The following is a 16,846-nucleotide window of genomic DNA, read 5'->3' as shown; positions in this document are numbered from 1 at the left end:
ATTACGTGTTACTGGAACTTGCGTAAGCGGAAATTCCACTACCCGTAACCCGGATGGAGGTGTATTGCCGCGGGAGCTTAAATACACGCAACGCCCACCCGATGCGACGGAAAAGACAGAACGCTGTACAAGTTTTCACTTCGCGTTTTTCGATCATCAGATTCTAAACGACGACGTGTGAGTTTTTATTGCCGTGTGTTTTACTGTAATTGTGAATGATTTTAACTTTATTCACTTACGTCCTGGAGAACGCGGCACTAGCTTAATAGCAGCACCCACTCGACATGACCAAAGAAACGTGCTGCTTCGCCATTCTCATTCATCAGATTCAAAACGAAGACGTGTAAGCGACTTTTTATTGGCGTGTTTTACTGTAATTGCGAAAGATTTTAACTTTATACACTTACGTCGTGTAGATCATCGCATCGAAACGTAGAAAAACTGTAACGACTGGAGCGGAGAGAGTGAAATGCGTCCGTTTGAGCGAGGCTGGACACAAAGTTAAAAAGATCCAGCAGACACTTGGAGTCGGAAAGACGCAAATCTACGAAACTTTACAAAACAAGGCATCGATTCAACTCCTGATGACAAGCCACCATCCAGCAAGGAAGCAATGCAAATTGCAACAAAAATCCTTCAGTATGCACAAGAATTACCAGACATCGGTGATCAACGGGACAGTTACTTGCAACTAGCAAGAAAACTGTATGACACGCAGGCAAACATTGTCATAAACCAAAGAATGCATCCAACAAAACAATCCAAAATACACATTTTTTTCCCAAGAGAGAAAAAAATAAACATTAAAATACTGTACGTATTTTACTGTTGTGATTTTTTTGGGATACACCTGTATTGCAGTTTTTGTTATATAAACAGTTTTTGGACAGTATATTTTTGTATTTTATTGATTGTGTTGTTACACATGCATTTTGTCAACATACTTGCAGGTTCATAAAGGACATGTACCATGCTCATTTCCCAAATGAGGAATTTCTGTTATCAGGACAAATTGGACAGCGCAAACACGAGTCCGTACCAGAGAATATTTACTGTATACTGTATATATATACATTTCCGGAATTTTCAAGAAACTCCACTTTCATCTCTGGATTAGATCGAATACTCAAATGCTCGACATTCAATGAATTCAACACAATTTATGAAAAGACCAAGCATTCTCATTCCTCGCAGTTCGTGGCAACTCCACAAATTTAAAATGTTATTTATTTTTAATAAAAACAATAATCTACAATACGGCTCAGGTATTATAGTTATTGAAATTATCATTAATTTCCCCCCAACATTTGCATTGATATATATTGTTTGTTTGGTTACTGATAAATTGCCTATAATTCGTTGGTAGTGACCCAGTCAAGCCATTTTGATACAACAGGGGGAATCAAGAGGTCCTCAATGTTTATCACTTCTTTCGGTCGGGATGTTGCTATCTTGACAATGATCTACTACAGTCATTGTAATTTAAAAAAAAATCTTATTGACAAACAGCTCTATGCAATTTGATGCCCAATCAATTGTTTGCTTGCAGAATGATTCTGCTGAAGGGTTCCTCAGAATCCTTATAACGTTTGGTTCTATTTTATGAGCAAGATTATACCAGGGCTACTTGCAACCCTTGCAAAGCTTTCATTTGATCACATTTATACTCATTCACACTCATGTATGAATTTATTTGCATGAGTTTTCAAAAATCAAGCTCTCTAGTTAAAAAGAAAAACAAAAACAAAAAACTAAAATTCAAATTCATAAAATTTATATAAAAGCTGGTTAAGAAAAACAACCCTGTGAGAGATTCACACTAAATTTCATCAAAAAGTCAAACATGAATCGAAATAAATTTTTGGACAATTCATCAATGTATGTAAAGATATGTGAAGTTATAATATATTTATTTCTGTAGAGTTGGAAAAAATATAGCTGGTAATAAAGCAAAACAATGATTAGGGTTTTTTTTGTTTTTTTTAAAGATTTTGGTATTGGTGTTGGCACGATCAAATGATGACATCAAGTGAGAGATGAGAACAAACTTCCGTTCTCCTGCCTTGCCATTCAGGCTGTGTCCAAATTCGCAGGCCGCCTCGAACCCGTGGCGAATTCGGACAGACTTAATGTGAATTTTGAAAGCACGTGCAGCCTTCCCAGACGCAGCCTGTGAATTTGGACACAGCCTCAGTGTACAACGCAATTACCATAGAACAATGTGGGCAAATGACTTTTTTTTTCTTTTAATTTTGTGCTGCAAGGAACTGCAATCGTTTAAATTCAAACAATGCCAATTCGAATCAATGCTATTTTTTCTTCTCTCTCGTTTTTACTCCTGGCAGTGACTCTTACATTTTTAATAAATGCTATGAGAGCTAAAGTTGGAAAAAAGAATGTGATTGGCTGGTAACTTTAGAGAGTCAGCAGCCACACTGGTACTGTTCAAAAAAGTTCATTTAGAGCCCTGTTTGCAATGTACACAACCGCTGGGTGTTTCAACCAGAAATGTTGAGTGGTATTTTTCCTCTGGATAGTTATTTCATTGATCTTTTTTCCACTTTATTGCCATTCCATCCATATAAGATGCATTTTAAAAATAAATACAGAAAAGACCAGAGAAAATTGCTGTTAATTTCACATACAATATCGGGATACTGTCGTGCACAGATGTCAAACTCAAGGCCCGGGGGCCAGATCCGGCCCACCATGTCATTTTATGTGGCCCGCCAAAGCAAATCATGCGTGTCAACTTCCATGATCCTTGCTAAAATCTGTATCAAAATGTCAAATTGTCACATACAAATAAATCATTTTGAGATTTTGCAATAATTTTGTGACCCTGTTTGCACTCACTTGAATGATAATTGAACAAACTTTTGCAGTTGACTGCTTTCAAAACTAGTAATCCATCAATTTGTTGTGTTACAAGTAATAACACGATGAGATAATGAAACATTTATTGGTTTCACTGTCATAACGGCCCTCCGATGGAAGGCATAAGTCCAAAGTGGCCCGCAACAGAAATGAGTTTGACAACCCTGCGACCCCTGTGTTACAAGGATTTGAAATTAACTACACTGTACTATCCATATTGCACACTGAGCACAGCACTGTTCAGACTTATGAATGGATGGCTGTCGCTCAATAATTTGATATCTCATTTTGAGTTAGAACGTGCGTTAGAACGGTTATTATAAAGAAGCTAACTGTCATTCGTCATCTGTCGTTTCACCTTAACCATCGATCAGGAGCATACAGCTCCTTGGTTTATGACCTGTGCTAATTTGCTTAGTGAACAAAAACAAAGACAAAAACATGAACATTGTGTGACTTACGGAGGGGCTTACAATCAAAATATTCAAACAAGCATAAGACAGAAACATCTTTTGTATGATAATATATCACGATAATGGTGTATAATGGTCATGACATCAATCGTGTCATACGGTATATCATTGAATTCCCTCACCCGATCACAAGTAGATAAGGAATTGGATCAATAAACAGCATCAATAACGGTATTGGAATTGATCAATTCTTATGTACAGTATATGTATAATACCAATGCAAAGTGATATTTATTTTCAAATTTCCTCACACCACCATCTGCCGAGCTCACTGTGTCTGAAAGGTCTCGGATTTATATTATTTAACATTGTTTTGGAAGCAGTGACATTTTTCAAATGTACTGCAAGGGCAGCTTTTGGAATATTCCATGACAAAAATACTGCTCGCCATTTTCCCATGCCATTGCTTGTAGAACGGGAGGGCCTGTCATGTTATATTTAGTGTATTTTGTGTTAACAATTACAAATAGCTTGGGGGTAGAAAGCGGTTGGAAACAGAATGGTGTCATCTCCCACTGTCACTGAATTCACACTTATCAAAGTAATGATGTCTACACATTACTGAGGAGAATATGCCATCACGACTTGTGAAATGTAATGTTTTAGCAAGATCTAATTAATTCCCCAGATGGCATTGATATGCGCAATAGAAATAAAATAATCTTGCATGTCTGGAAGCATTCAGGGCTTGCACATAGGCGGTGGTTGTTCATTCGGACTACGGCTTAACGGTTCAGGTTTCGTCACACTTTTAACCGACATTGCAAAGAATATCTTTATTAAGTTACATACAGGTACATTAAGAGCAATTCTTAAATGGAATAAAATATATCTACTTATTTTTTCTATTAGGACAAACCCTAAAAATATTACCCAATTTTGAGCAAAAATAACTGATTAATTCAAAATCCATTACTCGTACACTTATGTAATAGGCCACTTAAGAGTAGGGTGGAAGTTACCATCTGCACACAATGGCCACAGGAAAAACTTGTCACTTTGTATCTCACGTTTTGCAGCATTTTTGTGTGCGCGCGCGCGTGTGTGTGTGGGAGTGTGTTTACTTTAATTCACATGGGGTGTATGCAATAAGGGTGGCAGGGTGTTCCAGTGGTTAGCACGTCAGCCTCACAGTGCAGAGGTGCAGGGTTTGATTTCCGGGTCCGGCCCTCCTGTGTGGAGTTTTTGGTTTTGACAATTGATTTACCTTCACTGTCATAGCGGCCTTTAAAGTGGCCCGTGACAAAAAAAATGTGTTTGACACCCCTGATCTACTGTATCAAAGGTGGCACTGAAATACAGTAACACCAGTGGGTTGTACTGAATCCACATTAGACCTGATGTAATTTCTAGACTTAAAAAAGACTATCTTGGTCCTGCGATTCGTCTCAAGTCCATATTGCTATTTCTCTAAAACGTTGTTTCTATTTCAGAAACAATTTACCAGTAATTCGGAAACATTTGTTTCTAAAATTGTCCTTAAAAACGGTAGTTTCGACACAGGTCAGTAATTATTTAAAATGTTTGGGATCTAAATTATTCTTCCTCAAAAGGTGCTTCACCACTGCCTGTTTTTGAGCAGTGGGGAAGACACCCAATCTGAATCAAGTAATTTGCAACATTTAAAATCTGTTCCTCAAAGAAGCAATAAAACAGTTTTAAGAGTGATGCGGGAATTTGTTCACAGAGGCAGCTTGTTGGCTTGACTTGGGAGAAAGCTCGATGTAGGGTCCGTTCATCAACCAGGGCAAACGTCTCCGGTGTTTCCTCATATAAGAACAATGGTTCAGGTGTGTTAAAAGTGACATTGATGAGATCAGAATCAAATCAAGTGTGTAAAAACAAGGAATTTGTCTTCCCAGTTACAACCCCCCCCCCCCCAAAAAAAACATACCACAAAATAACAATAACCAATAGAGGGAGACAGAACGGGAAGCCTCCCGGTTCACTATTTAGCACCCCAAGATCTTAGGGGAGGAAACGATAGGGGAGGGGAATAAAAAATAAAATAAAATACAGACTCTAACCATATACTTGAAGGAAGCTTGAGCCCTAAAAGAAACCGTAGCACATACATTTACGAAAACATTACAACAGAATTATTCGCTGATGATGTAGTGGTACACTCGGCGGATTTGTGTGTAGGCAGCGTGGGATCGTTTTCCCACTCAATGGTCTTTTGTCTCTACCTCATGGTGGTTCATCTGCAAGACATTGAGGGCCATCACGAGCAGGGGTGTGGGAAGGCCAACGAAGGCAGTGAAGTGTTAGGAATGTGGATGCATTGTGTGGCATAGTGAGTTGTCTAAACATAAAGTCTGTGGCGATGTCCCTGCCACCACGCCAAAACGTATCGCTTTGTTGATGGAGACGGGCTTGGCTGCGGAAACAGAAACGTGTGGTCCCCACCGGTGAAATAGAGATTTAAACACCAAGGTGTGAAAGCCACTCACCGTGAACCCACTGTTAAAAAATGTCTTTTATGAAGGAAACTGGTACGGTTTGGGAAGCGCGCAACAGCAGAGCAGTGCCATCCCAAGCGTTTATAGCAGCCGCAAAAGCTTCTGTCATTATTGGGGACCAAATGACCTCCTCTGCAAGCCCCGTAGCAATACTGTAAGGCATTGTACATGGGGAACATATGTGGAGGTGGGTGGGCGGGGTGCTGTGGGACAGGAAACAATGGTAGAACTTTATGACCAGGATCTTTTTTCGCGACTTCATGTTGCATGAGCGTGGAAAGCTAGTGACGTTCTCCATCTTGGATGGGAGCGGTTGAGCCTCTTGCTGAGTGCTGTGTAGGCCGAGGAAGGTGATGCTCACGCTTGACCAGGTTGATGATAAGACGTGACGGGTGCCGATTAGCTTCCACATCTGCTTGCTGCTTGCAGGCTTTTTTTTTTTTGCACACGCTAACTTCCAGTAAATCAGCCTCAAAGAATGAATTGTTTTTTTCCATAGGTTGGTATAGACTTCACGGCATCCAATGGGAACCCTCGAGAGCCTTCTTCCCTCCATTACATTAACCCACTGGGAAGCAATGAGTATCTTGCTGCTATTTTAGCTGTTGGACAAATCATACAGGACTATGACACGTGAGTATGTTATGAGTAGGTTGATCTTTATTTATGTATTTTTTTATAATGGTTTAGTTTACTAAACACACGTCTTAGACGAGTGTTTGCCTGAAATGGGCCTGGAAATATGTTTGAAATCCAACACTCTGGTGTCATTAAGTCTCCATAAACATTCAGGTGACACCTCAATGTTTTTTACCATTCATGAATTGAAACAATGGCATTCTGTTCTGGTATCTTCATGCATCAATGTGAGCCGTGTAAAACCATCAAAATGTTTAATTTCCTTCCCTAAAATCAAACTTAAAAATATCCTTTAATGAAATGTGTGTGTTCCTCCAGCCATGACTTCATGTTGGAGGGGTTTGTGTGTCCAAATGATCCTCGGTGCTGTGTTTTGTCTGAGGCTTTATTCCCCTCCCCCTACCACCCCCATGGCGTCAGCAAGGGCAAACAGCTCCTATGTGAGAAAAAAGACAAAACATACCTAGAAATCCCCTATGACACAGCTGTCAAAAAACTCCAGGCCCGATCTAGCCCGCCACATCATGGCATTGTTTTATGGTGAAAGCATTTTTGACTGCTTCTTGCTGAAATACAAAATTGCAAATTGCAAAAGTGAAGAACCTTTTAAAAATGTTGACATCATGCTAGCTTTTTTGTTGTAATGGGTGATTAGTTTTTACTGGTGTCAGGTTTATCCAATTTGACACTCAGGAATAAACAAAAGGAGGAGACAGGAGACTCGATTCTGGTACCAGGAGGGAACGAGGAGAAGCGTTCGGTTTCAGTTCTCCGCACGTCACCCTAACGATCTCCCCCTTCACCTCCTCATTTATTGGGAAAGCTACTACATAGGTGTGTCCAACCTAAAGGGTGGGGGCTGTTGAACACACACTGAACTTGTTTGACTATGTGTGTGTATGTGAGTGCAAATTACGTACACGTGTGCAATTGTCACAAAAACATCACGCCGCAGCTGGTGTTGATGGCTCCATTCACTGTTCACCCTTGCTGACTGTTTAGTCTTAACACTTATCTCGTCCCAACCACGTCCTCGGAAAGGTGGTTGCGTCCCTAAACTTCCACACAGTGCACCAAGCATTCTTGATTATAAAAGTGAGTATATAATGGATAAAATGTGAGTACATAATAAAGAATGTATCTTTATTAAAAGCAGAAGCGTTCTTCATTGCAGGCATAGTCAATTAATGATTGCAAGCATAAGCGTTCTTCTTTGCAAGCATAATCAATTTATCATGTCAGGCATAAGCGAATGTATGATGACTAAAAATAATCAATCCAACAACTGGCCTCTGATCTAAAAAAAATACTCAGTCATTATTTTGTTGTATAAACACTGGAAGCTCGAGTTACAAACTACGATTTTTTTTTTCAACAAACTTCAATTTTTGTGGAAAATCTGCTTCCACATGTACATCTTCCATTATGCGAACTGTCTCAGCATGGATGAGCGGACGGATCAGTGCTGTGCTTCTCACGCTAGTCAACCATCATTGGCCCTGTGCGTAACTCATGGTGGTAGCTGTGCTGGGGTTTTTTTGTTTTTTTTTAAACATTTAAATAGACTTCAGAATGACTTAAAGGTTATTGTTGGCCCCCCAAAACCCACATATGACTCGATGTCTCCTCCATAGCAGAAAATAGAAAGCTGTTGTGTGTGCAGCCAGAAGTTCTGCTTCAACACAATGCTTCTTACAATCCAATAATTGAAATAATAATTGTCGATGTAGTGACAAACTGTTTTCTAGCAATGGCTTTCTGAAGAGTTCCTGAGCCCACGCGGTGATACCCTTTATATATTGATGTCGGTTTTTGATGTAGTTACGCCTGAGGGATTCAAGGTCGCGGGAATACAATGTTGGTTTTCGGCCTTGCCGCTTACTTGCAGAGATTTATCTCGATTCTCTGCCTTGATTGATATTATGGCCCATATGGAACTCGCCAAAGTCCTTGCAATTGTACATCGAGAAACATTGTTCAAGAAATGCTGGCCTATTTTGCTCATGCAGCTGTTGGCACAACGGTGAACCTCACCCCATCCTTGCTTGTGAACAACCGAGCCTTTCGGGAATGCTCCTTTTCTACCCATGTATGACACTCACGTGTTTGCAGTGAACCCGTTCGCCTGTGGAATGTTCCAAAGGGGTGTTGGGTTTTTTTTTGTTGGTTTTTTTTAGTAATTCTGAACTTCAAAATAAGAGAATATTTGCAAAACGTTTGAACAATATGTGTCTTGGCTTAGAAGTGTCTTAAATTGAATATTGGTTGAAGAGGATTTGCAAATCATTGTATTCAGTTTTTGTTTTGTTTTACAACATATTGATTGGAATTGGGGTTTGTACTTTTTAACCTCTACTGAAAAGGGTTTAATCTCTTCCACTATTTGGACAACAATACTGTATTTCTTTTACACCGTTATTTGGACTTTTACCAAAGCACAGCACTTTTGCGACCTCTGACAAGAAATACACATACCTGTCAACCTCGGCTAATACCTGCCCTTATGAATGATTACGATTCCCCTTACAAAGCAACAAAAACCCGTACAATGGCTTACCGTGCATGCGCACATCATGCTTTATCAATCCGACCGTATGCAGCAATGAAAAAAAATATACGATTGAGGATTACTTTTGCTGGTTTGCCGTGACAACAGTAGCGATCGACGACGGCATTGTCATTGGCTACCAGCAGGTGAGACGATCTGGATTTGAGCCAAAATGGTCTTTGTGAGATCGATTCACAATTGTTTTTTGGGGTTTTTTCCCCCCGTATAAAAGTTGTAATATGCCGTACATCATTTGAAATGATAAAAAAAAACATAAAATACGGGGAAAACGTACAAGTTGACAGGTATGAATACAAGTCTGACACTCCAGACAAAATCTGATAACGTTCTGATATATTGTGACTTCATTTGTCATGAAAATAGGAGAGGGTCTATTTTTTTTCCACCCCCAAAAAAGTTACATCTGAACGAGGGACTATTTTACAAAGTGTGTTTGCTTGCATCCTAGTGCTCAATTCATCACCGTGTTTCTTTGCAAAGCAGGTCACCATATCTCCACAGTTGTCTAAATGCTGCGTGTTGAATTTTGAAATGGGGGGGGGGGGGGTGGGAATAGGATTAACTTTTATTTTCTTATCTGTTGCCATGGTTTCTTCCTCAGTGACAAAATGTTTCCTGCTCTGGGATTTGGAGCCCAACTCCCTCCTGACTGGAAGGTACACGTGTTTGTTGGTTTGGTTGTACATACTATGCGTGTGTGCCATATCGATACATTTGCTTTATCATGAGAGGATAACAGCGGTGTATGGTCAGGTGGAAACACACAAAAATCAGTAAGCTACTGTATGTACTTGCATGTTCAAATCATCGTGCAATTGTTAACCCATCTGTGTTTGGCGCTCTGCTGATGAAAAGGACAAAGAGAGAAGCGCTCGCATGCACAAACACGCGCAAACAAACGCGCACGCACGCGCGCGCACACACACACACACACAAACACACACCCTCACACCCAAAGGAAGTGTTACAATGTCAGAAACGGAGAGAAAATTGCACCCCAAAAAGTTGGATGTTGACTGTGAATTGCAATGCGGGTCTGAGTTTGTCTTTCTTGTATTTTTAGGTATCACATGAATTTGCAATCAACTTTAACCCCACAAACCCTTTCTGCTCAGGTGTGTACTGATGCTGGTGATGGAGACAATGCAATATTTGTGTAGCATGTACTATTTTGGAACTACTCAGATACATGCACAAGCCATCACAGCATAATGGCCACTCACACACACAGTCAACAGTAATTAGAGCCATTACCAGTAATGTATGAAAAAAAAAAAGGCTTTTGCAAGAAAATAAATATCCAGTCTTTTATTGACATCGCCAGAGTCATTCCTTAAAAGATGTGTTTGTTGATGCCTGTCATTTGCAGTGGTTCCGAATGTTATGACATTGTACAGAGACCTAACATTTGAATTTCGTCAAAAGGCTAAATGAGTTTTCCAAAATATGCTAAACATTTCCCTGTATGATGCTGTGCAATTCCACACCAATGCAATTTACAACTATAGTCACATTTTGTTCACTTAGGAATTTCTCCATTGCGAGACTAATAAAGGTTTTCTTAATATCACTCCCTTTGTTGTGGTTGTGGCCAGATGCTTAAACTTTTGACAACGAATCTGCTGCTATGTTTCCAAACATTAATTCAAATGTTTTACTTTTCTCAACCCTTAACCCCCCCCCCCTTCCATAACCCCTCCCTCGCCCCAAATAGGTGTGGAAGGTATTGCACAGGCCTACTCTGCCTGTCTCCCCCACATCCGTTTTTACGGGCCAACAAACTTTGCTCCAATTATCAACCATGTAGCCCGTTTTGCAGCCCAGGCCCTGCAACAAGAAAAAGCAGCGGTAAGTCACAACACAAACATTTCACTTACATGAAAAAATAAAATTAAAAATTATATACATATATATACTGTACCTGTATCTATATATATAATATATATACCCATCCATCCATCCATTTTCCACCACTTATCCGGGGTCGGGTCGCGGGGGCAGCAGGTTGAGGAGGGAAGCCCAGACTTCCCTCTCCCGAGCCACTTCTTCGAGCTCTTCCTGGCGGATCCCGAGGCGTTCCCATGCCAGCTGGGTGACATAGTCTCTCCAGCGTGTCCTGGGTCGTCCTCGGGGTCTCCTGCCAGTGGGACATGCCCGGAACACCTCACCGGGGAGGCGTCCAGGAGGCATCCTAATTAGATGCCCGAGCCACCTCATCTGGCTCCTCTCGATGTGGAGGAGAAGCGGCTCTACTCTGAGCCCCTCCCGGATGACCGAGCTTCTCACCTTATCTCTAAGGGAGAGCCCAGACACCCTGCGGAGAAAACTCATTTCGGCCGCTTGTATCCGGGATCTCGTTCTTTCGGTCACGACCCATAGCTCGTGACCATAGATGAGGGTTGGGACGTAGATCGACCGGTAAATTGAGAGCTTCGCCCTTTCGCTCAACTCCTTCTTTACCACAACAGACCAATACAACGCATCACAGCAGATGCTGCACCGATCCGCCTGTCGATCTCTCGCTCCCTCCTGCCCTCACTCGCGAACAAGACCCGAAGATACTTAAACTCCTCTACTTGGGGCAAGACCTCCTCCGACCCGGAGAGGGCACTCGTTACCCCATACTCCCAAAGCACCCCCCACAGAACTCCCCGAGGGACACGGTCAAATGCCTTCTCCAAGTCCACAAAACACTCGAGGACCCTGCTCAGGGTGTAGAGCTGGTCCACAGTTCCACTGCCAGGACGAAAACCACACTGCTCCTCCTCAATCTGAGGCTCGACTTCCCGATGGACCCTCCTCTCCAGCACCCCTGAATAGACCTTACCAGGGAGGCTGAGGAGTGTGATCCCTCTGTAGTTGAAACACAACCTCCAGTACCCCTTTTTAAAAAGAGGGACCACCACCCCGGTCTGCCAATCCAGAGGCACTTTCCCCGATGACCACGCGATGCTGCAGAGGCGTGTCAACCAGGACAGCCCCACAGCATCCAGAGCCTTGAGGAACTCTGGGCGGATCTTATCCACCCCTGGGGCCTTGCCACCGAGGAGCTTTTTAACCACATCGGTGACTTCAACCACAGAGATAGGAGAGCCCGCCTCAGAGTCCTCAGACTCTGCTTCCTCCGAGGAAGGCGTGTTGGTGGAGTTGAGGAGGTCTTCGATGTACTCTGCCCACCGGTTCATAACGTCCCGAGTCGAAGTCAGCAGCGCCCCATAATATATAACATATATAGATATATATAAAAGAGGGTGGTCCAATGGTTAGCGCGTCAACCTCACAGTGCAGAGGTCGTGGGTACGATCCCGACTCCGGCCTTCCTGCGTGGGGTATGCATGTCCTCCCCGGGCCTGCGTGGGTTTTCTCCGGGTATTCCGGTTTCCTCTCACATTCCAAAAACATGCATGGCAGGCTGATTGAACACTCTAAATTGTCCCTAGGTGTGAGTGTGAGTGCGGATGGTTGTTCGTATCTGTGTGCCCTGCGATTGGCTGGCAACCAGTTCAGGGTGCCCCCCACCTATTACTCCAAGACAGCTGGGATAGGCTCCAGCACCCCCCGCGACCCTTGTGAGGATAAAAGCAGATCGGAAAATGGATGTATGTGTGTGTGTGTGTGTGTGTATGTATACATAGATATTAGAGCTGTCAGTTTAGCGCGTTTTTATTGGCATTAATTTAAATGAATTTTAACGGGATTAAAATTTTTCTCGCGAGATTAACGCGGAACACGTCACAGCGAATGTTACGTTGCTCTATAAATAAACCAGAAACAAAACAACAAGCGCGCTGCACAGGTCCACGCACGTTTGTTTTGCCAGCCACGGCAGCGCGAGACACCGAAAACGGATACTTAAAGAGTTTATGAATGGAAAGCTTACTTTTAAAAAGTTGCCAGATTGTTCCACTGACAAGACCAAAGTTACCTGTATGTTTTGCAGTCATAAACTGAGCTATCATCATAGCACGTCGAGTCTGAACTACCACTTAATGGCCAAGCACACAGCTGACGTGAATACTGCGCCCCCTCGTCTCAGACAGACAGCTATGGATCATTTCAAAGCGAAGAAAATGGATGACATGACGAAGAACAAATTTGCTGAAGCCATACCTAAATGTATGGCTACTGCATGCAAGCCTGTCAACATTGTCCACAGCTCGACTCAAGCTGAAATCATTCGCATTGCATCGAGAGCCTCCATTACAAGCTGTGTACAGAGATTGTACGTAGCGGAGACGGCTAAGGTACACCAAGCGGGAGAAGACACTGTTTCGGGAGAGAAATAAGAGACTAGGTTGATGAGCCTCTGGTGAATAAAGAGCAGGTAGCCTGTCGAATACAATGTATGCCACTGACGCGATTGTTCCTTGTTTGGAACTATTTTGTGTGAAAGGTTACAGTGTTCCGTGTCCATATAAATAAAGCGGGTGGAGCTTCTCTGTGTTTGTCTGACAGTGACTGCGCTGATGCACGTCGAGAGTTTAGCGGTGCAGTGATAGCGACCACACTGAAAATAAAACATCTCCAGTGTTGTCATCGAACCAAGTGTAGTCATCCGAAATGATGTCTACACAAAACCGTAGAGAGACATCCGCGCAAGAAGGACCAACAGTATCAACATAGCCTGACTGCTGTGTTCAAAGCAAACTTGAGAAAAACGAAGTATATGCAACCATGGTTTAAATCCACTATAGGCTGAGTACTAGTTTACCTTAGATGTGCACTTTATAATGTTATATTGCTCTGTTTTGATTCCATAAAAAGAGCTGTTAAAGCAGCTGTTGTGTGACAAAATATTTTTTTCACTGTTGTTGATGGACAGTAATATTGTGTGAGAGATTGTGTGAATAACTGCTCCAAGTGAAAAATGTTCATGTAAAATTGAAAATCAAAATTGTTATTTCAGTAAATATTTGCATTTTGCACATAGAAAATGGATTCATGATTCCAAGTTGATGAGAGCATTGAAATGGGGAAAAAATATAAAAGGAAATTCAGAAACTATAAAAAATGCGTGAGTAATCACGATTAATTTTTTAGTTCATTTGAGTTAATTATGGCAGTTGCATTTTTAATTAGATTAAATATTTTAATCGTTTGACAGCTCTTATATATATATATATATATATATATATATATGTGTACATATACACACACACACACACACAATTCTCAAAAACGTACACAAAATGTGCAATAGCAAATGTTCCTTACTGTGTTGAAAAAATACGGAATCCTCGCTTGTGTTGGTCTTTATCGTGAGGAGTTGAATGAGACTTTGTTGAGTATGAGACTTTGTTGAGTATAATATTGTTGTACCGATTGAGTATCTATTTGACACATCTTTGCATGCACTTATAGGTGACGTCAATGAGGTAAGAAGTGACACCTCAATTAACCCTTTCATGCACCAAAAATGATAACCTGCAACCTAATAATATGATAGGCGGTCCACTGCCGTAACCCCTGTCCCTGACAGGGTTAATAAATGCAATTAATTCTCATTAAACATGGGTAAATGCATGCGGAAGAAAGGTATGTGTGAGAAATGAATTACTTGGTATAGGAATAGAATGTAAAAATTTGGTGGCAAAAGTGGACACATTGCCTTGGTCAGAAGAAGCTCTTGTAAAATGCAAGTCAGAGCACCTGGCTCAGTTTCCTTGTTTCTTTGACTGGCATAATTCATGTCAAAAAACTAAACACATTTTACGGGCCTATCTCGTTTTATATCAAACTTTGTTCGAATCTAAGGTAACAGAAAATGTCATTTGGTAGCCTGAGCACTAGCATCTATCGATCATCCACACCTGTGTTTGCGTGCTTTCTTATAGTTGGGTCAAAAGCTGCCAGCCGCACACAAAGCAAGGAGGTTGAACTACGAAAACAAATTACATTCGACGACTGGCCCTCACAAACCAAATGACAGTTCTTAATTTAGTTTTAATTTATTCCCCCCCAAAAAAAAGAAGTTTCAATACTCGGAGTACTTCTTGGCACTACTAGATAGTCACACAAATGCATGATCATTTGATTCAACCAGGTATTTTGATTCACTGTAAACATCTTACATTTTAAATATTATTAACGTATTTGTACAAACATAAAACAGACCAGAGACTGTCAAAAAACTGTGCGCCTCTGGTGTGCTGATTTCATTGGGTGGGAAGCAAACTGCCGGTTATATTCACTCCCACAGCGTTGCAAAACAAAAAGAAAGAGAAAACTCCCTCCTTGCGCACAATTAGGCTGCTCGACTGGTAGACTTGCACCGGGTAAGAAAATAGGGCCCCGGATCGCCATCGATATCTAAGAGAGCACATCCAAACTGTCAATTTTCTTTTCATTTGAATCAAAGTATCAGAACATGATGCCTTTTTATGCGGCTATAAATCTAATGCAGAAGTGGTCCAAACCAAACAAACTAAATATTTTAGAGCATATCAGTGATGCTGCAAACAGATGACATCTTAAATATCTAATCTTAAATGAACAAAAAAAATGACGGTATTTTCTGCACTATAAGGCGCTTCTGAATACAAGGTGCACCCTCAATGAATGGCGTATTTTAAAACTGTTTTCATATATAGGGTGCACCGCATTATAAGGCGCATAGAATAGAAGCTACAACAGTTGCTGCGGTTGTGTTTTGCATCCACTAGATGGAGTTACACTAAATGGAATACAATACAGCTTTCTATCTATCAAGCCCTGGCTGCGGTGGGACTATACATCCACTAGCTAGAGCTACGCTAAAGCGAATACAATACAATACAATGCAGCTTTATTTATATGGAGTCTTCACAACCACTGCAGCTGTAACAAAGCGCTTGACAGAACATTTAAAATACTCCATCCAAGAAATCAGAATATTGATCCAGATGTAGGTACCTCAGTATGAGGCTTGAAGCATGGCACAAAGTCCATAATAATACACATTTTATTTTGTGGCAACTGTGAGAACTGGTCAAGAACACGGACATGAAACATATAAGTACAAATAGCAATAAATGAAAGACAAATGTTATGAAGACAATTGATTCAACAAAAAGGCACACAAACCTTGTGGTCTCACATTCACAAGGGGCTAAATATCCTTATAAGCCTTGCTTGTCTCCTTCTTCCTTCATTTAGTCAGTTGGTAATGATGCTTTAGGAATTATCTTTGTTTCATAATGGCTGCGCAAAGCTCACAAAGTAGGTGTCTGTTTGAGTGTGTGTTGGCGAATGCACATGTCAATTACTGTCGGGCAGAACCCTTTACCTTACTATTGGTATCTACGAATAATCACCACTAGATGGCCTAAGAACACTAACAGGGAAACAACTCAATGGGGCATAGAAAGAGACTGTAACTAACACCAAATATATAAGGCGCATTGGATTATAGGGTGCACTGTCTGCTTTTCGGAAAATTGAATCCTTTTCGGTGCACCTTGAAGTGCGGAAAATACGGTCAACCCAATAGCGTATACTATATTCACAACATTAATCTCGTTTAGTAGTACCCACAAATGTATTATTTGCTCATCATGATCATATGCGGTCATTCAATTTGCAATTGCATCTGTGATGTGACAGCATTCACACAAACTAGTCAAACACTGTCGGCAACTCATAAAAACAAGTTGCAGAAGCACCCACACTCTGCGACTCGACTCAAGTAGCATCTGGCTGGGTCGCTTGCTACGTGGCTGGCTCAATGTCCGAATATCAATGTTTCAGTCCCTCAGATAATGAGCCTGCGACTGGCAGTGACTAGTGACTCTGTGTACTTGTATGACTACCACACACACGCACGCACACACACGCACACACACACACAA

General features: G+C 41.4%; 1 protein-coding gene across 2 annotated transcripts in view; it reads left to right on the top strand.

Moving 5' to 3' along the window:
* Positions 1–16,846, top strand: part of cpne2 (copine II) — a 47,921-nt gene that overhangs the window by 26,008 nt on the left and 5,067 nt on the right. For both annotated transcript variants that reach the window (XM_086108443.1, XM_086108445.1), the window contains exons 11-14: positions 6,312–6,445; positions 9,622–9,676; positions 10,084–10,135; positions 10,735–10,868. In XM_086108443.1, the coding sequence (XP_085964569.1) occupies positions 6,312–6,445; positions 9,622–9,676; positions 10,084–10,135; positions 10,735–10,868 (375 nt within the window). The remainder of the gene's footprint in view (positions 1–6,311; positions 6,446–9,621; positions 9,677–10,083; positions 10,136–10,734; positions 10,869–16,846) is intronic.

This window comes from Hippocampus guttulatus, chromosome 4 (genome assembly GCF_054856545.1).
Source record: "Hippocampus guttulatus isolate MCC_2025c chromosome 4, RoL_Hgut_1.0, whole genome shotgun sequence".
Lineage (NCBI taxonomy): Eukaryota > Metazoa > Chordata > Actinopteri > Syngnathiformes > Syngnathidae > Hippocampus > Hippocampus guttulatus.
Note: the sequence above shows the minus strand (reverse complement) of the source record. Positions and strands in the feature narration are given on the sequence as shown.